This window comes from Petaurus breviceps, unplaced genomic scaffold (genome assembly GCF_028583685.1).
Source record: "Petaurus breviceps papuanus isolate PSGF00001 unplaced genomic scaffold, PetGlider_PUasm1.0 100, whole genome shotgun sequence".
NCBI classification, from domain to species: Eukaryota; Metazoa; Chordata; class Mammalia; order Diprotodontia; family Petauridae; genus Petaurus; species Petaurus breviceps.
The window spans coordinates 685,631-709,318 of NW_027185573.1; the positions used below are offsets into that span (position 1 = coordinate 685,631).

Consider the following 23,688-nt stretch of genomic DNA (forward strand, 5'->3'; position numbering starts at 1 on the left):
GGGTGGTTAGGTGACACAGTGAATAGAGCCCCGGCCCTGGAGTCAGGAGGACCTGAGCTCAAACCCTGCCTCACTCAGACACTTAACACTTACTAGCCGTGTGACCTTGGGCAAGTCACTTAACCCTAATTGCCCTGCCTTCCTCCCTCCAAAAAGCAAAAAAAAAAAAAAAAGAATAGTTATCAAAGTACCAGACTGCACAATGATCAAAGGCTGACTACCAGCACTAAGCATCCTAGGATGGGAGGAGACAAGAGATCCAAGCAGGAATATAGCCATGCTTGCAGTAAATGGGATGATAAGAATGGATGACTGTGGCAAAATGGAGCTCCCCCACCTCTTCTTGTTTCTGAGCAGGAGAATAACCTTTGAACTGAAAAGGGGAGGGGAAAGAAATATGGATCAGAAACCGAAAGCCAAAGATAGCACATTGCAAGAGCACCCTGGAGTTCAAATCCCTGGGACAAGATAGAAAGTCACCTCAAGGCACTGATCAAATCAGCTGTAAAGACTGTTAAGTTCCTGCCACTAATCTCTGTTTAGATTGCACAAGAGGGGAGTGCTGCCCAGGAGTGAAAAAGGACAAATCTCTCCATTAAAAAAATAATAATAAATAAAATAAAAGGGTCTGCAAACTCCAGGCCAGGAAGCTTGACTTGGCAAAATGATACAACATACTATTAAACAAGTGGTTAGTTACAGAAGAAAGAGGTGATCACCAAGAGCCAGCATGGGCTCACCAAGAACAGGTCACACCAATCTAACCACAGCTTCATTTTCAGATGCTGTTACTCAACAGATGGATTGGACTAATTCTAGATAGCAGCTGGGCAAGACACACAAAGGGAGCTTTGTGATGCCTGGGATCTTCTTCTGTAGGCAACTATGGCTGATATAGAGGATGGCGGCCCAAGACCACTGAGGCATCGATGGAATCTTCAGGATTGAAATGAGTCCCAACCCTCTTATCCTGAAAGTCCCCTTCTCTCATGAGAGAAAGAATACTTGAAACACACTGGAGAAAGGAAACATTTTTATGGCGACTCTGCAGAAGGGAGCAGAAGATTTTGTGGCCCATCTATAAGAAAAAGTCCATAACTCCTAGGAGCCAACTTTGACTCAGGTCAGTGGCCAGGCCAAGCTCAGCCTTGTTGGCTCCGGATGACATGATCAGACCCAGAAGAAGTTTCCTTACTCCTGTATAGTTGAAGGGCCTTTCTTTCATAGTAAGATAAGTCCCATCATTCAGAGAGGGCTTTGGAAGAGGACTTTTTTTTAGATGACCACCTGGGGCCATTAAGTGGTGTAGATAATAAAACACTGGGCCTGGAGTCAGAACTCCTCTTCCTGAGTTCAAATCCAGACTCAGACACTCACTAGCTGTGTGACCCTGGGCAAGCCACTTCACCCCATCTGCCTCAGTTTCCTTATCTGTAAAATGAGCTGGAGAAGGAAATGGCAAACCACTCCAGTATCTTTGCCAAGAAAAGTCCAAAGAGAAGAGAAGTCACAAAGAGCTGAACACAATTAAAAACAACTGAACAAGATGACCATCTATTATTGCTTTAGACTGAGATTCTGTGATGTTCTAGTAACTCAGTAAAACTGTTTAAGTGAAATTTATCATTTATGCAGAGCTCACTTCTAAAAGAAGATATGCCCAATGAGGTTTGAATAACATAGCCTTATACTCAAATATTTTCAGTCACTGCTGGGTTCTCAGGGTTATTTGGCAACACAATCACATTTCCAAACTAATCATGTTGATAAAGTTTCTTAAAATGTGTTTTTTAAAAAACTGGACTGGGGAGCCTCGGGAGGCAGTAAGTTTCCTGTCAGTGGAAGTCTCCAAGCACAGGATGAATATAGAATTGTAGGTATCATTAAGGCAATTAACTGGCACAATGATAGAACACTGAGGGGCAGCTAGGTGGTGTAGTAGAAAAGAGTGTCAACCCTAGAGTTAGGAGAACCTGAATTCAAATCTGCCCTCAGACACTAGCTGTGTGACCCTGGACAAATCACTTAACCCTGTTAACAACTAATCAACAAAACAACGATAACAAAAAAAAAAGAGCACTGAGCCTGCAGTCAAGAAACTTTTCCTTTTGCTGTTATTCAGACCCGTCCAACTCTTTGTGAGCCCATTTGGAGTTCTCTTTGCAAAGATACCAGAGTGGTTTGCCATTTCCTTCTCCAGCTCATTTTATAGATCACAAAACTGAGGCAAACAGGGTGAAGTGACTTGCCCAGGGTCACACAGCTAGTAAGTGAAGAAAAATATTCTAGTTCTTTGAGGGTTCTGCTGCTAGCATAGCAGCCCCTCTGGGGTTGCTCCCACAAGTTTAGGGTCCCCAATAGTTCAGCTGACTGCCATACTCTCAGGGCTATAAGGGGATGCCTTAGGGGTTGGGTTTCCCATACAATTAATGATGAGTTCCCCTGATAATCAGTCAAACTTGTCACACCATGGTATCAGAGATTTAAAACTGACCTTGGATGCCACTGAGTCCAACCACCCATTCATTTTATGAATGAGGAAACAGAAGCACAGAGCAGTTAAGTGTCTTCCCCTTGGTTACACACCTAATTAATACCCGAGGCAGGATCTGAAAACAGCTCTTTCTGATTCCAACACCAATGCCCTAACCATTATACCAATTCAGTTCAATATATATTTATTGTCTACTGGGCAGACAGGTGGCTCAGTGCATCGAGTGCTGGACCTAGAGTTAGGACCAGCTGAGTTTCAATCTAATCTCAGACACTTATATATGACCCTGGGCAAGTCACTTAACTCCATTTCCTCTTCCAAATGAGCTGGAGAAAGAACAGGCAACCCACTCCAGTATCTTTGTCAAGAAAACCCCAAAAGGAGTCACACAACTGAAAAACAACTCAACAAAAACAATATCCACAATGTGTCGGGCACTGTGCTAAGTATTGGGAGTACAAAAAGAGGCAAAAGACAGTCCGTGCCCTCAAGGAGCTTCCAATCTAATGACATTATGACCCATACCATTATATCAACCATGCTGGCTCTTTTTTTTTTAAGCATTTACTCAGAAACTTTAGTAAGAAGGGTCAGTATAAACATCCCCCCCGAAATGTGAGGTCCACTCTCCCAGAGTAAGAATGAGCTGAGCTTAAATGGAGAGCTACAGCAGTGAGACCCACATATGGCCAAAGGATGAACTCCTGCTTCCTGATTATTAACAGAGTCCATCACAAAGTCAGGCTCCTTCAAGATGCTTCCTCTTCTGGCATATAAACTTCTGTATCTATCTACATCTGTGTTTGGCATCAGGACATATCCATCTTCTCCCAGCTGGGTGCATTTTCTCCTTCTGGGTCTTCTCTCCAGTGACTGGTCAATAGTGGGCAAGAGGAAGGGAGAACCCAGGAAAAAGAAAAAAATAGAAACTTCCTCCCCACATGAGCAATGCCCTCTGAGAGGGGCCTAAATTGAATCTACCACTCTTCCTTCGACTTAAAGACCCCAACGTGTAGATAGCCAAGGTGGTTAACCAATCAACTGTTTATTGAGCCAATCATACCTAACCCCAGGTATAAACATGGAGTTCTTAACCTGGGGTCCATGAACTTGTTTGTAAATTTTGATAATGTTTTGATAAATTTGGATAAATATTGCAATATAATTAATTTTCTTTACAAACCTATGGATTTTATTTTATGCGTTTAAAACCTGTGTACTGGGAAAGGGTCCATAGTCTTTTTCAGAATTCCAAAAAGCTGTAGAACCGAGGCTATCTCGTTTACACACTGATAACTTCATCAAGCCCTTACATAGATAACATTAACTGAGATGGGAGGGGGGGGATATGGAGGAACCCCCAACATCACAAAGGAACAGAGAGGTTTCTTTGAGACTCTGGGTTTCCACCCTACCTAGTCTATAAAAAGGTAAATACACATAGACCCACATGTCTATATATAGGACACAAAGCTTCCAAAGAGCTCATGGAGAGAGAACAGAACCAAAATAAACCAGACACTAAAAATAAACTGAAGTTATTCAACGGTAGCCAAAGCTAGGCTTGGTAACAGGGGAGGAAGAAATATGAAGGGCTGAGGTGGGAGGAATGGGAAGTTAGATAACTCTGGAGGAAAAAGACAAACAAATCACAAGAAATGACCTTAATTACACTCCAAGAAATTCTGATCCTTCACCCTACCAACCAAAGAGCTGGGAGGAGCCTGAGAATGTTGGATGACCTGACACCAGGGACCAGAAAGCCCAAAAGGCCCAGCCGCTGGACTGACTCCAACAGCATCCTACCATGACACTGATGTCCCAGATGCCAGAGACAAGGTGCAGATCAGTAAGAGAGTCCAAGAAAGCAGAGGGCTGGCCCACCATCAAAGGATGGGAGGGTGGGGAGGAAGAAGGAAGGAAGAGGAGTTCTGCTTAAAGGCTTACAATTTAACCCTCGTGCAGAAAAACTAAAAATGGGAAGGACAGATCACAAGACAGGCATAGGACTCTGGACTACCTTCCCCATTACTTGGTTTTCTGTGAATTCAATTTAAAACTATCAAGATTTATTGAGTGCAAGGTCCCAGGCCAAATCTTACAAATACAAAGCCTAAAATCAGCGCCAGGGTCAAAGCCAGCCCACCACCACACCAGTTCTGTAGGTCAAGGGCCACAGTCTGTCCTCTCGGCTTAAACAAACACAGTTAGGCACCATCTTAAAAGGTCTGTTGGGGGATACAACAAGTATGCAGGGGAGGGTCAGGGTTGTGGATTATGTGTATACCAACGTGGGTTACCTAAAAGCTGCTCCCAGGAGGGCATGAACAGACCAGTCTGGAGTTCTGTCCATCTCTTTCCAAGGGAGATTTGAATTCCTGTCTGGAGGAGGCACAGAAGGCGCCACAAGGCTGGATGTACTGGCCTCATCTGAGAGAGAGAAAGGGGTACCAGGCTAGAGTTATATGGGTCCTTCTAAATACTGATGGCCTAAGGGCATGTTTTTTTAGGTTCATGAAGCTTTATCTAAAGGAGAAAGGGTTCCCCAAGCCTACATCTGAAGGCGACAGGAACTCAGTAATGAAGTTATCATTGTCTCCACCATAAATGTACCAGGCTTGAAACATAAGTAAATAAAAAATAATTTGTAGATAGAAAATGAGAAGACTAAAAGGGGGTTGTGAGGTGGCATAGACCATGAAGGAAAGTAGAGATATGGAAGGTGGGCACTGTCTTCCAGGAATAGGCCACAGAGTGTGAGTACACACAAGGGTGGTGAGAGATTTATTTCAACTTCATAGAACAGTCTCTAGGGCTTTTTGGACAAACACATAGAATGCAGAAGGAAAGAATATATAATCAGGCTGAAGAGACAGACTACATCCAGACTCTGGAGAACTTTAAATGTCAGCTGAGGATGGTGTATTTTATCCTAGAGCCTGGGGTCCAGGATTTTTTTTTTAATACTTTGATAACTGTATTTATGTAAAATTGACTTCCTTTGTAATCCGATGTATTTCATGCATCTGAAAACATGATTTTGAGAAAGGCTTCATAGGTTTCACTAGACTGTTGCCAAAGGAGTCCGTGGAAACTAGAGAAATTACCTTCCCTAGAAGTAACAGGGGAACACAAAGAAAACAGGCAGGAAGGCCTCTCTCTGTTTCTGAAGGTAAAGGACAAATTAGGTTCCTTCAGTAGCTGTGCAAACTGTTAATCAGTGCTCTTTGCCTGCTTATCCAGATGCGGTAAAAGCTGGAAAGAATCATAGAAATCATCATGGCCTCCAGGCGAGATCTGACCTTCTGCCTATTTTTGTATGACCCTTGTGTTAAGAATGGTATTTTATGGTGCATGAACATACAATACAATTCATGGTAAATGCCCAAAAGAACGGTAAAAACCATTCTCACCTCATGGGGTTGTACGAAAACAGGAGGCTGCTGGATTTGGCCCACGGGCCATATTTTCCTGACCCCTGATTTAAATCAACTTCTTCATTATATTAGACAAGGAAATTGAAGTCTGGAGAAGGGATCAGCAGCCAAGTGAAGAAACAGGATTGGAACTCAGGTTTTCTAACTCCAAACCAGACTCCTTTCTCCATTGTGCCCCAAAGTTATTCCTTCATTTTCCAGATGGGGATGGAAACCCAGAATGGAGAAGTAGGTCACCTAAGCAAATTAACAGAAGAAGATGGGCACTCTTGGAGGAGGCATCGGTATGCCCCATTTCCTTCTGGTCCATCTCACGGAGTTCTGGGGAGCCTATTCCCAGACATGTGTGACTGAGAGGCTTGGACTGTTTGAGGATAATTTTTTCTTCCCAATTGGCTATGGAGCTGGAAAAACTGACAATTCTGGGTTACTAAAGCAGAAAGAGCTGAGTGGGTATGCAAAAGAGGAGACCAGATCCTTTTTCCCCATTCTTTTCTTTGCAACTTCAAGTGAAGCAGGATTGCTGGGAGCTGCTCCTAAGAGTCAAGTCGGGAGGGGGCAATGATCTTGTCTACCACCTACCCATGGAAGCTATTTCTGTCTGTTTTGTTTCTTCCTTCTCCAACTGTAAGGCTTATTGAAATTCAAAGAGGGAAGTTTCCAATGACCTTGTGAGTTCGGGAGAATCAAAGGTCGAATCAGAGCTGAGTAGGTTGGGGGGTGGGGAGGGTTTGGAAGTAAACAGTGGTTGGAAGGATAGTGACCACAGAGGAAGTGGGGCAAGGAATGTGAGGAAGCAAGATCCCTTAAAGACTGTCAGTTACAGACTCAGGTCAGTTACAGACTCAGAAGTATGGACCATAGGATCCTCAATGGGATGCCCATTCATCAGGAACACAGACGGAAGTTGGTTATGATTCCATGAAGAAAGAAAAGAACCCTCAAATTCTCCCCCAAATTCTCTACATGTGTTTTACCACCCTCGAGTGTGATCCCACTCTTTCCAGAAACCTTGTATGTACAAGAAGAGAGTGGGCCCCCTGGTTTTATCAACTTTGCTATACTTTCTTTTTTCTAAAATAATAATAGCTAACATTTATAGAATGCTTTATGGTTTGTAAATTGCTTTACAAATATTATCTCATTTTATCCTAATAATCCTGGAATATAGGTGCTATTAGTATCCCTATTTTTACAAGTGAGAAAATGAGGCAAAATGAGGTTTAGGGTCACACAGTCACCAAGTGTCTGAGGCCAGATTTGACCTCAGGCCTTTCTGACTCCAGTTTCAGCACTGTATCCACTGAGAACCCTAGCTACAATGCCATTTTTATCAGATACCTTTGCTTTAAGTAATCGTGTTCTCAGGCTCACTGATGGAATTAATAAAGTCTACTGGTTGACTGTTGATGAGAAGCATACTAGTGGGGATTCTTGAGTAGCAGTAACAGAACCATAGCTCCTTAGAGTTCACTACACCTAGAAACCAGAGTTGAAGTGGGCAGCTTCACCTTCTGGGGATCCCAATCTCTAAGTGTAAGACCCTAGCTGGGAGAGATGCTATGTGTAAAACAGAGATAATATCAATTATTATCTTTTTACTTACTTTTTATGGCTGTTGTGAGGACCAGATCACATCATAGTAATAGTAACAACTGTAGATTTAAACTGACATTTATAGAACATTTTAAAGTAGCCACTAAAAAAAAAAAAATCATACATTAGAAAGCACAATGGCTCAGGAAACCAAAGACCAGGGTTTATATCCATCCATCCATCCATCCAATAAACATTTACCAAGTGTCTACTATGTGGAAAGCTGAGCAATGGGGACACAGAAAAAGGTGAAAGACAGAAATCACAACTCTGACACTTAGCATTACTTGGACAAACTCTTTAATCTCCTTCTGAGTTACATTCTCAGTTTCTTCATTTGTGAAACTAGGGGATTGGACTAGGTGACCTCCAAAGTGCCTTCTAACCCAGTGCCATAATCCTCAATCTTCTGCCAAGTGCTTTCCACATTATCTCATTGGGCTTTGTAAACCATAAAATACCATATTATATATAATACTTATATATAATATAACATAACATAATATAATATGTAATACAAATCAGATGATATAAACCATAAAATGCTACATAATTAAGACCACCTACTAAGACATATAAAAGTATAAAGACTTGCATTCCCAGTGGAGGTACCCATACAGACAAAAAAAAAAAAAAATCACAAATCCTTTAAGGTCAGACTATTAAAGAAACAAGACAAGAGAACATGCTTTGACAAGCATTGCATCTTGGGAAATCATTAGTCACTCAAAAAGATCAAGTCTCAAGAAACATTTTGAAAGTGAGAGTCGTATATGTGAGCCATGGTTAAGAACCTTCATCTTAAAGAGTCTAATTCACTGAAGAACTTACAACTGCTAATCACTAGAGGACATACAAAGTCAGTGACCACTCCCTATAGCCTTGGAAGGCTCCAGATGAATAATGGATGCCCTTCTCAGAACCGGTCCTGGCTGTTATTTAATTGATGTTATTTTACTCCAGCTCTGGAGTGGCCAATCATAGCTTGGGAATTGTTCAGACAGGACTGGATCTACCTGGATGACCTGGTCAAGACACTTTATTGTCCTCACAGGTAAAAAGAAGACATTGGACAATGTGGCCTCTGAGCCAAAGGTCCCTTCAGATTCTAGACCTATGGGCCTATTATTATCATCATCATTAGCAGCACAGGCAGGGAGAGCTGGCTTCACATCCAGGAAGATCTGAGTCACAGTCTTTTGCCTCTGACACATTGTGGCTTTATAACCCTAGACAGGTCACTGAACCCTCTCAAGGCCCCAGCCAACTCTTATGGCTCTAAGTTGGGGACCAGTCACCTATCTACATTGGTGAGATCTTTCTATCAATGAAATCATTCTAAGCCTTCTACTTGGTGGTGAGGTGGGTAGAGTGCTGGGCTTAGGGCCAGGAATCAGAAAACTCATCTTCCTGAGTTCAAATCTGGCCTCCAATATTTGCTAACTGTATGACCCTGCACAAGACACTCAGCCCTGCTTACTTCAGTTTCCTCATCTGTAAAATGAGCTGGAGAAGGAAATGGCAAACCACTCCAGTGTCTTCACCAAGAAAACCCCAAGTGGGGTAAAAAAGAGTCGGACATGACTGAAACAAGTCATCCTACTTTGGGGGGCCATCATGTGTGACACATAAGAGATACTTAAAAATGCTTGCTTCCTTGACTGATTACCTAGTCTATCCTGGGTAGAGGAGAAAAATCGAGCCCAGTCCTAGGCTCAAAGAGCCAGCTAAACAAAGATAATTCAGTTTCCTCATTTGTAAAAATGAGGAGTTTGGGCAAGATGGCCCCTCAGTCCCTCCTAGCTCTCTTGTGAGCTCTCTAAAGGTACCCAAAACACTGGGAAACAATTAGATTAGACACCAATTAGAAGTGAAAAAAGGTGAATAAATAAGGGAGCTTCTGGACTGACTAAAAGCCCTTCCTTTCCTAAAGGAAGGGGGATTAAGTGGGAAAAGGAGCTGAAGGATGATTTGGGAGTCACTGAGCCAGGTGGCTGAGGGGGCACAACAGCAGGGGGGGTCTTCAGAAGCCCCTGCCCTGTCCAGATGGGAGGACAGAGGCCCACACAAATAAATACACAGAACCAAATTAATATACAGAAACCATATCCACAGGAGCTTCCTCAAAGCTTTTCTCACTTCCCCTCCTGCTTCGGTCACAGGAAGAAGTCAGCTAGGAGAAAATATAAAACGTACTTCATGGAAGCCAGAGGGAAAGAGCCCTTTTCTGGAAACAGGCCCAAGCAGCCTGGGAGAGTAGATGTAATAGGAGTCAACCAAGGCTCAAAGAGTTCAAATTCCACCTCTCCATCTCTGACTTACTGGGTGACCTTGGGCCAGTCACCTAATCAATTCATCAGCACTAATTTTATTCAGGAATTACAAGCTGGGAACTGGCCAGGAATGCTAAGATAAAAACAAGCCCTGCCCTCAAGAAGCTTACATTCTGATAAGGGAGACACACATACAAAGCCACGCTGAATGGGGAGGTAAAAAGCATGACTGTTTTTTCAGCCATAGAATGGGTTGGTCTGATTAGAAGACTCATGAGGAAATGGCAAACTGAGCCAGTATCTTTGCCAAGAAAAGCCCAGATGGAGTCGTGAAGAGTCGGACGCCACCAAAAAGCGACTGCACAACAAAAACGATGACCAAGTTTGGCCGCAAAATTACCAAATCAAAGAGGGTATGAACTGAATTTGAACTCAGGAAGACATAAGTTCAGATCCTACCTCAGACACTTATTAGCTGTATGACCCTGGGCAAGTCACTTAACTGGTCTCAACCTCAAATGCCCCATCTGTAAAGCGGAAATAATAATGGCACCCACTTCCTAGGCTCCAATGAGATCATCCAAACATCCAACAAGGGAGGCTTGAAGAAGCTTGAATAAGGTTTTAACTGCACTAAGACTTTTGGGACACCCTGCCCTTATTAAGTACCTACTCTATAACAAGCATTGTGCTAGGCATAAGCAATACAAGTACACACGAGCATATAATAGCAAAGGACTTACAATCTAATGGGGGAGATTTGACAGATGAAGCTTTCTGCAAACTTAAAAAAAAAAAAGCTATATGAATGTTACTCTGTCTTCCTGGGATAATTGTGTTCCTACTCATTAACCCCTTGACAGAAAATGCTTCCTGAACTTCCCTTACCCCATTATCTAGCCACGAGGCTCTCTCACCCCTCTATCTCAATGCACCTCTTAGACTCCCAGATCTGAGCTTCTGAAGCTTGTCCATCACGGACCGCTTTGGCAGTCTGGTGGAGCCTATGGACTCCTCCCTCTGAATATAATATTTTGTTGCCTACACTCACATCTGAAGGAAATGCCAAGGGACTCCCACATAGATGGTGTTTTCTACTATCTTGAATTAAGACTGCCAGTGGGGGTACTTCTCACCCATTAAAAAAAAATATTTAAACAGACCCATAATTCTACCTAGTGTAGAATCAACTTGGAAGTTGAATCCAATGATACAGTACAGGATCCTTCCATATCTGCCCATCCTATGGGACTTTCCCAAGTCCCCACTCAATAGGGACCACCAGTGAGCTGGTCAGACAGCAATGAAGTCTTTACTCATGGTAAGCCACAAAAGAAAAATATAAAAATAATCCTCAATACTGTGTGGTCCCCTCAAGAGCTGAATAGAATGCAGGGCCTGATGTCAGAAGATCTGAGTTCAAATCCAGTCCCAGATGCTAACTAGCTGTATGACCCAGGTCAAGTCACTGAACCCCTCTCTGCCTTAGTGTCCTCAACTGTAAAACGGGATAGTAAAAGCACCCACATCAGAAGGATGTTGTGAAGACCAAATGAGATAATATTATAAAATGCTTAACACAGGCTGTTGTTTAGTGATGTCTGACTGCTTAGGACCCCTTTTGGGAGGTTTTCTTGGCAAAGAGACTGGAGTGGTTTGCCATTTCCTTCTCCAGCTCATTTTATAGATGAGGAAACTGAGGCAAACAGGGTTGAATGACTTGCCCAGGGTCATACACAAAGTAACTGCCTGAGCCTGGAACACAGTAAGCACTTAATAGATGCCTTTTTTCCCTTCCTTCCTTGACCTTCCTTCTATTTCTAAAGCAGCAGAGCATAGAACACTTTTTAGTCTATCTCTAAACTTTGACACTCTAAAAAGGAAATCCTTGTCCAATGACCAAAAATGAAGCCCAACTGTCATCTCATCTAACGGGGCTTTATAATTTTCAAAGCACAGTCAAACTCTATCCTCTCACCATAGTCCTCCCAAACTCACACCCCAAAAAGGAATTCTGTGATTCCAATTTGATTAGGATGACATCATAATGTGTGGTATTGACAAGAGGGCCTAGACTAGGCTAACAAGAAGATTCATGAACTTCTGCAGAAATATAGTTTCTTGTGAAGCCCCAACCTGGTATCACTACCGGTCCTCTTGGATAGGAGAGGAAAAAAAAATCTTGCCACAATGACGTTCCACTTTCTCCCCCACCCTCAACTCCACCACCACTACCCACTACCGTGCCTTGGATTTTCAGAAGAAAATAAGAAGCAACCACAAAAATAAAGAAACCAGGAACACTGCATCATCACTCATTAGAGCTCTCTCAATCATTTGGATTACAAAACTGAAGAGGAGAAATTTGGGAAAACAAAAAAAAAAAGTCAAGGAGAAATTCTGTGGCGTGATTGACACAGAAGCAGCCTCCTAACCCAAAGGCCTTGGCTACACTCAAGTCTTTCCCCATCACCAAGGTCTTGTCAGTTTCCAAGGGTACCCCATTGCCATGGGGGAGGGAAAACGGTCAGATCATACACACAGCAATGGAAAGGAACTTCAAGGTCTAAACAGGGCAAAACCTTCATTTTGCAGTTGAGAAAACAGAATCCTAGAAAGGTTATGTGACTGACCCAAGGTCACAGAGGTAGGAAATGCCAGAATTGGAATCCAGACACTGACTACAAGCCAAACACAAACCAAACTACAAGGTGGGCTCTTTCAGAGGGCTTCAGAAAAATCAGACACACAAATTGTACATAGATTAGAGATTAGCAGTTTCATGCGCAATCATCTTTTTTATTATACTATGTTATGGAAATGCTAGTTTTATTCCATAAATTAAAAATAAAATATTTTTTAAAAGAAGGAAAATAAAATAAAAATAAAAATCAGACACACACTCAAGGAAATCAAGGAAAGAAAAGTAAAAATATTCATAGCAATACTCTGTGGTAGGAAATAAAGCTAGTGACCACTGATTGGAAAATGAACAAACACTTAAAAAGCTGTCATAGGTATTTAATTTAACTTAATTTATTAATTAATTAAAGTATCCAAAGATGTTTTCTCTCTGCTATCATGTCAGTGATAACTGCTGAAAGGATGATCAGGTTTCTATTTGCAGTGTGATTATAGAATATAGATTTAAGGGAATATCCTTAGGCAATTAACTATGAATATTTACATGAACTAACACAGTCTACATAATTGTCTGAATATTGAATCCCCCATTAGACTATAGCTCCTTGAGGACAGGAACTGTCCTTTGCCTCTTTTTGTCTCCCCAGGGCTTAGCACAGTTCCTGGCACCTGTTTTTAGCCATTTTTTGGTAGTACTGACCTCATTTGGGGTGAGTCTTCCTGACCTCAGGCTTGGCCCTTTATTCAATGAGTCCCCTAGCTGTCCCTCCTGGCACCTACTAGAAGCTTAATAAAATACTGAGTTTACATAATGATAGTTAATCAATCTTATTGATTCAATAATTATGATTGATTAACTGAAACTAAAAAAGACAACACACACAATGATTACAACCACATAAATAAAGTCACTGAAAGTAAATTAAACTCTGGTAACTGGAAAAACTAACTAACAATGGTCCCAAAGACAATAAACATCCTTCCCTCCTCAAAGCAGAGGGGGGGAAAGGACTACTGCAGCAGAATATCACATACAGGGTTAGATGAGGTCCCTTTCTCAGGTGTTTTTTGCTTATTTGTTTTTCTTTGTTATAAGAAGGTTCCTTCAGGAGAGGGATATATATATATATATTGCATTGTCTTTAGAAGGAATTAATAAGAGTTTTCTTTATTAAGTCATAACAAAGGTGTCTGCTATACCACTAAACTGAGTCAACCAGAGAGGAAAGACTCCAGGTTCAGTTATATTTAACAAACACCTGTTGTATACAGGTATGTGGAGATGTTTTCTCTCTGCCATCACATCAGTGGTAACTGCTGAATGGATGATCAGGTTTCTATTTGTAGTGTGATTAGAGGCAAAGAGAAGGAAAGGGGTGGGGCCTTATGAGTATAAAATCATCTATTTAAAGTTGAAGGGCTGCTAGATGTTACAGTGGCTAGAGTGCCAAGCATGGAGTCAGGAAGACTCATCTTCCTGAGTTCAAATCTGACCTTAGATACTTACTGGCTGTATGACCCTGGGCCAGTCACTTCACCCTGTTTGCCTCCATTTCCTCATCTGTAAAATGAGCTGGAGAAGGAAATGGCCAACCACCCCAGTGTCTCTGCCATGAAAACCCCAAATGGGGTCATGAAGAATCAGACATGATTATCGAAACAACAATATTTAAAGTTGAAAGGAGCCAATCATCTAACTCCAAGTGCCCCTCATTTTACAGGTGACAAAGTTGGTATTATGGATATCCAAATCTTGCCTCTGTTTGACCCTGGGCAAAATAATTCCCTATGCCTCAGTTCCATAATTAAGACATTCTGCAAACCACTGTATAAACTGTTATTGTCGTTACCCAGTTACAAAGCACGAGGTAGAATCTTTGCAGTCTGGAAAGTTTGTTAATGTCAGTATATCAGCTTTATAATTAGTGAACCAACCTGCGACATCTCTACAATTGAAAATCTTAGAACTTCCTGGAGCACTGGGAAGGTAAGAGCCTGGGTTACACTCCCCTTCTACCATGCAGCAGCCAGTTTCCAAGGGGCAGCAGTATGCTCTGGACTAGCCATGAAGAGAGCCAGGTTCTGATCCTGGCTCTGCTACCATGGCTGTTGGACCCTGGGCAGAGTGACATCTCTGCACTGGGGATTTCTCATCTGTACAATTCAGGTGGCAGGATGTCAACACCAAGCCATTACAGACTATTCACTCTATGGTCACCCAGGGGAATGCTCAAGGGCCCATCTACCCAGCTGCTTCCAGCTGTCCAACTCCCCGGTCCACATGCAGAAGGAGATGTATTCTGTAATTATCTCCCCAAGGTGATTTTCATCTCTGCATTTCAAAAAGCTAAGTGTGGAGGGCAGACACAAAAAGCTGACATCTGTAGGGTGACTTCTCACTGGGAATACAGGCTCATTGAACTCCACAACTATGGAGAGGAAGGAGGATTAGCTTGAAACCTTAAAAGCAGCCTACCTGTTCTTCCCTCTGTTTTCTATCCAGTTCAAACAAGCATTTCACAGGTGCGGAACAGAGATTCCCACCCCTCATCTTTGTCCCTTAGAATTCTGGTTTTCCCCTCAAAGTTCAGCTCAGGGGCCACTTGGAGATCCCCTATGAACCTCCCAGGTATAATGGTTCTCCCTCCCAAAAATTACATTTCTTTACTGGTTTGCTTTGGTCTTTCTAGCCCCAGGATAGTGCCTTTTAAAAATGGACTCAATTATGGAAAGGTTCAGGGACTGAGGAAGGAACTTTTTACAAAGGGTTGGTTAGCTTGCACCAACCAAGTGACATTTATTCAGTACTTACTATGTGTTCTGGGCTGTGTTTGGGACCCAGGAGTGTAAAGGATTCTTTTGGGTCCCAACTGAGCTGGCGGAAGCATGACACATAAAGAGGGGGGAAAAAACCACCAGAGACCACACCAACGCTGGGGCTAATTAATTAGATGCCAACGATGCAACAGCGAGGCAAACAAAAGCAGCATGCAAGGAAGGATTGCAAGAAACTTTGGGCGCAGCTTTGACGGCTTCTCTGGAGTGCATCTGCCCCAGGAGCCTGAAGAAGCCGGCTACAAGCATCCCAAACTCGGCCGATCAAAGCCAGCACCACCTGTGGTCTCTACTTCCCCAAAAAAAGCAAAGACCTACCCGGCTGGTGCCCAAAGGCCCTCCCCCGGGGATGCCACGGTCTTACACAGGATTCATAACTGCTTCCTTCTATCTCTCTCCTTTCCTTTTTTATATGAGGCAGACCCTCGTTCAGACGCCCCCAGGTCCCCACAGTTGAGCCCGGGAAATTTTCAAAAGACTGGGGTTCAGCTGTGCGTCCCTGGTAAGTCCCTTCACCTCTCTGGGCCTCGATTTCCTCATCTGTAGAATTGGGGGAGGAGGGGCATGACCACTAACGTCCCCTTCCAGCTGTAAATCTATGGTGACCCTGATGATGCAAGGGTGCAAGTGTTTGCTTAATCACACTAGGCAATGAATGGGGCCCAAGAAGCAAAGGGTTAAAGGAAAGGTGGGGGCGACCAGCGAGTTCGCGCTCAGGAAGCCGGGTCTCGGGTTTTCGCTTTCCCTAGCCCCCGCTGCCTGGAGCCCCTAGAGACTGGAGTTCGGGGTTCTTGGGGCACCCCCACGGGTCCCCGGGTACGAAGGGGCCCGAGAGCTCACGTCTCTCTTCCCTCCAGCTCTCCCGGCCCCGGTCTGTCTGGTCCGGTTGCTGCGCCTCTCCAGGGCGCCGGGATGCCAGGGCGAGCGGGCAGAAGGCTCACACCTGCCCGGCTCGGTCGGCGCCAGGGCGGGCTCCCAAACCTGTCTGTGTACCGGCCGGTCTGCCGGCACCCCCAGTACCCGTGCCGGCGCCCCGGGAATAGGGAAGAAACGGGAGCCCGGCTCCCCTACCCACCTGGAGGATCTGATTTCTGATCAGCTGAGGCACCACGAAGATCATGACGCCGCCCAGGACCGTGCAGAGCAGCCCCACCAGCCCCACGATCACGGTGGTCTTGCGCCCTCCGAGCTTACGGGCCATGGCACTGGGGGCCCCCTGGCTCGCCCAAGGCGCAGCGCGCAGCGGGGCGCTCGGCGGGGGTAGGTGAACGTGAGAAAGGGCAGCGGGACACAGAGCCCACGGTGCGGGGCGAGGAGGAGCGGCCCAGGGCCCCGGCCGTTTTATGTGCCATCGCCTGCCCCGAGGGACCGCCCCCTCGCCTGCTTTGACTTCGCAACTCCGCGGGCTCCGGATTCCCAGACAGGGCCAAGCTGGGCGGAGCCAGGCTGGGGGGGGCGGGCCTTCCGACGAGCCAGCCCGCCCCCACGCACCCTCCAGGCGCCGGGGTCCCTCCCGCGCGCGCCCGCGCGCGCCCCGGGCCTCTGCTCGGCTCCCGCAGTCTGCCCTCCCGAAGCTAGCGCGCAGTTCGGGCCCCCCGGAGCCGAAGAGGTTGGGGGCGCCTCCCAGCCAGGCTTCCTGGAAGCCCCGGCCCCCTCCATGTGGGGAGGGGGAGGGGCAGGGGGAATTATCTCCCACGTGGCCCTTAGCCCAGAGAATCCTAGCACCATTGATTTCGAGCTGGAAGGGACCCTGAGGTCACCTGGAGCAGAACAGACGCTTGCAGACTGTGTGAGTCTGGAGAGGAGGACAGCCTGGGTTCAGATCCTAGACCAGATACTTAGTAACCAGTGGGCTTCCAGCGAAACCCTCCTGTCCTGGCCAGGCTCCTTTTCTCGTCTGTCTGCCCAGATCCTCCCAGCTCTAATACATGGATGAATCTATATTTTCCTCATTCATATGGACGGGGCTTTCGACACCAGCTCTAAAACTGACCAAGACAAATGCCCTAGGAGGCCTGTGAAGGTCGGGGGTCAGCCTCCACGACCACTAAGACGCGCTCCACCTCGACATTATGTTTAGTCCTGTCTGACTCCCCTTTGGAGTTTTCTTGGCAAAAACACTGCAGGCATTTGCTGTTTTCTTCTCCAGGACATTTTACAGGTGAAGAAACTAAGGCAAGCAGGGTGAAGTGATGTGCCCAGGGTCACACAGCTAGTAAGTGGGGCTGAATTTGAACTCAGGTCTCACTTCAGAGCCTCACACTATCCACTGAAACACCCAGCGCCCCCCTCCCCAAATTTATGACCCTATTAATTCAGTCTTTAAATTGGCTGCACGTGAGAACTTCCTAGAAAAGCTGTATAGCTTTGGCCAACTCTTTTAACCTCTGTTTGCCTCAGTTTCCTCATTTGTAAAAGGAGGAGGTTTGACCCCGTGACCTCTTAGGCCCCTTCCAGGTCTATGACTCCAACTGCCTCGTTTTACCCAGGAGGGCTCTGGAGACCAGTGATGTAACCCTGGGCATCAGGGAGGCCACACAGGCTGTTGTGAGGACTAAATGAAAAAATGTGGAGCTATAGAAATGCCCACTATGACCATCTCCTCTAAAGCTCTGAGGAGGAGGTAGGGGTCAGATGATTTCCCCTATTGGCAGAAGAGAAATTTGAGGCCCAGAAAGGAAGGTCATTTGCCCAAAGTCACAAGGTAAGGGGGAAGCTGAGGACAGTGACCAGGTTCCCCTCCCCCCCCCCCAAGTCCACTCTGGTTTATTCAGGCTGACCCAGGATTGATGAGCTGGGGGGGTTGTGTGTGGGTGGGTGTGTTTTGTTTTTATTCCAATTGGGGAAGGAGGAGAAAACTAGAAACTAGGCAGGTTTCTGCCACCTCCGCCCATAATCTGAGGAAGTACATGCTGATTTCCTGCCCTGGGGGAAGAGGTGAGATTGTAAGGGAAGGGGGCCGCCTGGGCTGGCCTTGAGCACATGCAAATGAGGTGAGCCCCCTAGTGGCATAAACTGGGGGGGGGGTGTTGGTTTAGGATGAGAGGCCCAGACTCCAGGCTTAGCGGCCTCAGCCACTCTGGACCCCCATATGCTAACCCCATCTGTTAAATCCAGTCCTTCAGCTTTACCCTCCCCACTCTGACCTGTCCAAAAGGAGGCCCCCTGAAAGCACCAGAGGGGGTTGGTTTTCAGAAGTTGGCTTCTCAGGCTAGTTAGTGACTTTATCCTTAATAGAAGGCAGCACTCATGGCAACTTGGTTCTCACTCAAGACTCCCTCCCTCATTGGCATGTATTTTGGAGGTGCTATCTTGCTTGACCTGTACATGCTTAATTTAAACCTCCCTTCCAGCCTTGGCTGGGTCTTATTTTAATTTCCAATAAATTTTCTCTGAGATCCAGGTATTGTTTTGTTTACCCAAGAGAGTGGGGCTGAAGGCCAGGTCCAAATTGTTGTGCAACTGTGTGTTTGTCCCTTAAAAGAGGAAAAAGAAAAAAAAAAACAAAGGATTTTTGACACACAGATCAGCCAGTCTCCTTTGGAGGGAGTTGGGTCTTTGGATCCAGGACCATGACCTGATGAGAGGAAAAAAAAATGATTTTACATTTTAGGGGAAAGAGAAGGAAGAAACAAAAGGAAAGAAGAAGACTAGAGGGGAAAGAAAATGAAGAAAATTAGAAGGGAAAGTAAGCATAGAGAAAGGAGACAGAATGGAGGAAATAATTAAGGAAAAAGAAAAGAAAGCAAAGAAAGTGAGGGAAATTATAAAAAGGGCTAATATTCATAAAGTACTTTAATATTTGCAAAGCATATATTATCTCATTTGAACTTCATGTGAATGACCCTGGGAGGGAGATGCTATATCATCGTCCCCATTTTTCAGATGATAATAATAGTAGCTAACATTTTTATATACCACCTACTAAAATGCTAAGCACTTTACGAGTATATTCTCACTGGACCTTCACAACAACCCTGGTAGGTAGGTGCTATTATTATCCCCATTTTATAAATGAGAAAACTGAGGCAGGGGTAAAATGACTTGCCCAGGGAGAAAGGTTCCCTTGGGATACTGGGATAAAGTATACTTTAGGAGATGCAAAGCCCTTCATGGGCATCCTAAAAAAAAATCAATAAATAAAACCCAACTCTAAAGTTGTTCAAAGGAGGAAGGAAAGAGATTTTTTTTTGCCTAGTAGAGGAAGAAGAGTTCAACATTCTCACTGCAACATATACACAAATCATAACAAACTAGGCTTTAGCTGGTCTCCATCATCAAATACTCTCTAGGCTTATGTGTCAACAGTTTATCCAGTGGAGAAGAGTCACTAAAGAAATTCTCTCCTCTCTGAAGATGTGGGTTTTTATTTTCCCATTTTACAGGCAGGGAAACCACCTTGTTCCAAGGTACCTTAGAAAAGGGAGAAGTGTGAGGCGGCCAGGTTAGCTCAGACACTTAGCACCCACCCAGAAACACCTGGCCATGTAACCTTGAGCAATTTACTTAACCCCAATTGCTTAAAAAAAAAAAGAAAAGAAAAGAAAAGGGAGAAGTGGGGGAAGAATGGAAAAGAGAGAGCAAAAAAAAAAATGCATATCCTTAGTCAACATATCCTGTTTTAATGTACAAACTTCATTCATTCATACTCTATTGGTTCAGAATTTGAGGCAGTGAGATTTAGACCTAGACTAAGCGTTTGTGCTGTTCTTAACAATTCTGTCACTTTGTTAGTTTACTAGCTAGAGTTGCCATAGGTACTTGAAAATATGTTATTAGATAGGAATTGGGTCCTGTGATTTCTTTAGTCTACAATGCAGGTTCTCAAACCCTTTTTGGCCTTAGTGTTCTTGAAAATTATTGAGGTCTTACCCCAAAGACCTTCTTGGCCTTGAAGGTGGGCAGGATCTGAATAGGTGTCTAGGTAGGAAAAGGGAAGACACTTTTTTTTTCTACTTTGGGTCAGAGGATTTGCTGTTAGACTCTAGTTTCTTCATCAGTAAAATGGAGCTAATACACCAGGTAGTTGTGATAGAAGTGTCTTCAAACACTGTATAAATGTAAATTCTTGTTGGATGGTTCTGAACATGAGGGTTGTAGGTACAAGAGAGTCAGGCATAAAGGATGGCCTAAGGAAACTGGAGGTGAGGAGACTGTTATGTGTATTCAAAAGTAAATCTCAAGCAATAGTTACTATCACCTTGTGATCTTGAGCAAAAGACAGCCTCAGTTTCCCCATCTATAAATTGAAGGAGTTAGACTAGATGACTTCTAAGGTCCCTCCTGGTTCTAAATCAGGACTCTAGGAGATTGTTCTATATTCCAGTTTAGCAGGCATAGTTGGACAATTTAAAAAAAGCATCCCCTTATGACATAGAGATACAGACCTGACAAAGGGTGGTAGCAGAGGAAGCAATGAGAAATAATGAACAGGGCCAGTGAATAACTAGATTTTAAGGATGAGAGAGTATGAAAGAGATGCTATTCTTTGAAAATATCTCATAATTCAACAGGGAGCCATAGATGGTTGGTCTTAGCACCAGAAAGACCTACACTCCAGTCACTCCTCTGACATTTACCTGCTTTGTGAGAGTTGCATCCCAGGTAACCTTCTAAAACAAATTTTCAGGGGTATAAACATTTATATAGCCCCTACTATGTGCTAAGCACTTTTACTCATTTTGCCCTCACAGCAGTTCTGGGAGGTAGGTATTATTATTATTATTCATAAAATGGGGAAACAGGTGAAGTGACTTACCCAAGGTCACACAGCTAGCAAGTTTCTGAGGGCACATTTGAACTCAGGTCTTCTCGCCTATCCACTGAGCTATCTAGCTGCCTCTAGCATTGGTAGAAAGAGTTTCTACTGTTCAAAGACAAGATTATAGGTGCAGCTAAAAATAATTCTATAATTTAAAAGGGTTAAGTAGGTTACTGCAAAATGGCGATGTGTTTTTTTGGAGGGAGGTTTTAAATTGCAAGCTGAGCCTTCAGAAGCATCCTAGCAAGGGGCCTGCAGGCTTTCCCCGCACAAAGAAAAAGCTCAAGAGTTTGGCTCATTTGGTGGCCCCAAATGCATTGCCATAACCACTATGGGGCCCTTACAGTAGGCACCCAAATGTCTAACATCTGATTTCTCATGGGGCTTTGGGATGCCCCAATCCACTGATTCTCTGACTCTCCTTGCCAACTATCATAGAATTACTTCAATGAAAAACCCTCTGAAAATCCTAAAGGGCAAATGTATTCATTCACTTTAGCGACCCCTGGAGTGCTGAATTAGATTCCCCCAAGTCTCAACCTTTCTTGGGTCTCAGATGTTGAGTTCTGCCCTGGTCAGGTCTTTGCCTAATTTCTCTGTATAAAGTGACAAGTAGAATCCCATGTAACTGGGTATACAGTCTAGAGGAGACTTTTCCAGGTGGCCAGAGGTGTTAGTACCCTACATTCCCTGGAAGAATTATTTTTGCATTTGCTCCTGTGTGTATATCTTGTCCCACTTCCTTCCACAAAGTGTAAGTTCTTCAAGGCCAGGGACTACTGTAGGTTTGCTTCTATGTCCCCAGTAAGAGGCACTGGGTCTAGTAGATGGAGAGCCCTGTCTTAAATACCCAGATTCAAATCCCACTTCAGCTAGTTGGTTCAGGGAACAGAGAACTGGGCCTGGAGAAAGTAAGACCTGAGGTTAAATCTGACCTCAGATACTTATTAGCTGTGTTACCCTGGCCAAATCACTTGACCCTGTTTGCCTCAGTTTCCTTATCTGTAAAATGAGCTAGAGAAGGAAATGGCAAAACCACTCTAGTATCTTTGACAAGAAAACTCCAAATGGGGTCATGGAGAGTCGGATATGACTGGAAAACATCTATCACATACTAAGTCTAGGCAAGTCACTTAATTCCTTAATGGTCCAGATGAATGTTATAAATTGTTCATCTAGAGTGTTTTTGCTCAAATATATGAGACTATAAATTACTATAATGGCTATTAAGGCACCTATTGACATTGATAAAAGGGATTTCCTTACCAATGAAATCACAGTCTAGTCGTTATCGGTAGTACCTAACAGTGACATACAGACAGTGCTTTAATAAATGCATGTTGACTGATTCTTTTTCCATAAGAATTAGGCTAGAAGACTGCTGAGATCCCCAACTCTCAACTTTTGTAATTACTTAATATTTACAAAATCTCTATTTATTTAAAATGATGGTCCTTACCAAGAAGGTCCTCTCCAAACCCAGTCTTGGGACACTCAGAAGGTCCAGGGCCTGAAGACTATAAGTGGATAGCAAGAACCAAATAAACATTACCTCTAATAAACATACACACAAGCCTTTCTCTGACTCAGGCCTGGCAACACTAATACACCTTTAATCACCTTGATGAAGATAAAATACCCTTATCTTGTGATGGGTACTCTATCTGGAATGAGCTGAACCTTACTCCCAGAACCATTTTTCAGGGCAAAAGTACAACTGCTTTCCAGCCTCCCTCCAGCAAGGTACAAAGTTACCAAGAAGTCATTCTAGGTGACAGGATTCTCCTTTCTCAATAGACTGTGGGAAATGGAAGGACTTCTTTACACTTTCCTCAAAGCTGTGCCCCTCTCTCTAAAACATTCCTAGTTGTATTCTCTCAGGACTGTAGCTTAAACATGACTCAGGAAAAGACAGGCTCTCTCCAGACAGACCTGGTCTATCAGCGTCCAGAAAGGATGTCACCCAGTCAGGTGCCTAAAATTGCTGTGGATAATCTAGTTCAGTCCCCTCTACAGAGAGTCAGGTGTTTGAAAACTGCTAAATGACAGTCTAAGACCATTCTGCTGCTAACCGCTCACACTGTGTAACTGCACCCTTTCAGGTGACAGCAGTCTCTGGTTACAGGGAAGTCCATTGTCTTATGTTTTCTCTAACCCCTGGAATTGGAAAATATCCTCACCTCCCCCTCTTCCCTTGTCCTTCAGAAATTTAAAGAAGGCTGTAAACAAATAGAAAAAGAACAAAATAAAATTCGGAAGAGGGTATAGAAACCGTTCAAGTCCAGAAGTAAGTACCTTTAGGTCAAGCCTTAAAATTCTAGAGGACTAAGGGGAGAGGGAAAAGAGGAGGAAGAAGGGAGATGAATAAGGCTAGTAAGGCACCTGAAAATTTTGACTCTTTGTGACTCCATTTTGGATTTTCTTGGCAAAGATACTGGAATCATTTGCCATTTATTTCTCCAACTCAATTTTACAGATGATGAAAATGAGGCAAACAGGGTTAAGTGATTTGCCCAGGGTCACACAGCTAGTACACGTATGAGGACAGATTTGAACTCTAGGCACCTTACCACCTAGCTGCCCAACCTTAAAAAATAGCAGTCTTCAAATATTTAGGGTCTGTCATATAAGTAGAGAGATCAGACTTAT

At 44.0% G+C, this 23,688-nt stretch overlaps 1 protein-coding gene across 4 annotated transcripts in view; it reads right to left on the reverse strand.

Moving 5' to 3' along the window:
- The window catches only part of LOC138141636 (scavenger receptor class B member 1-like), a 103,180-nt gene extending 86,463 nt beyond the window's left edge, over positions 1-16,717 (reverse strand). For 2 of the 4 annotated variants that reach the window (XM_069078539.1, XM_069082258.1), the window contains exon 1: positions 16,354-16,717. In XM_069078539.1, the coding sequence (XP_068934640.1) occupies positions 16,354-16,479 (126 nt within the window). In that variant the 5' untranslated portion in view covers positions 16,480-16,717. The remainder of the gene's footprint in view (positions 1-16,353) is intronic. The other 2 variants (XM_069065497.1, XM_069072004.1) reach the window with 1 other exon arrangement.
- Positions 16,718-23,688: the final 6,971 nt, after the last annotated feature.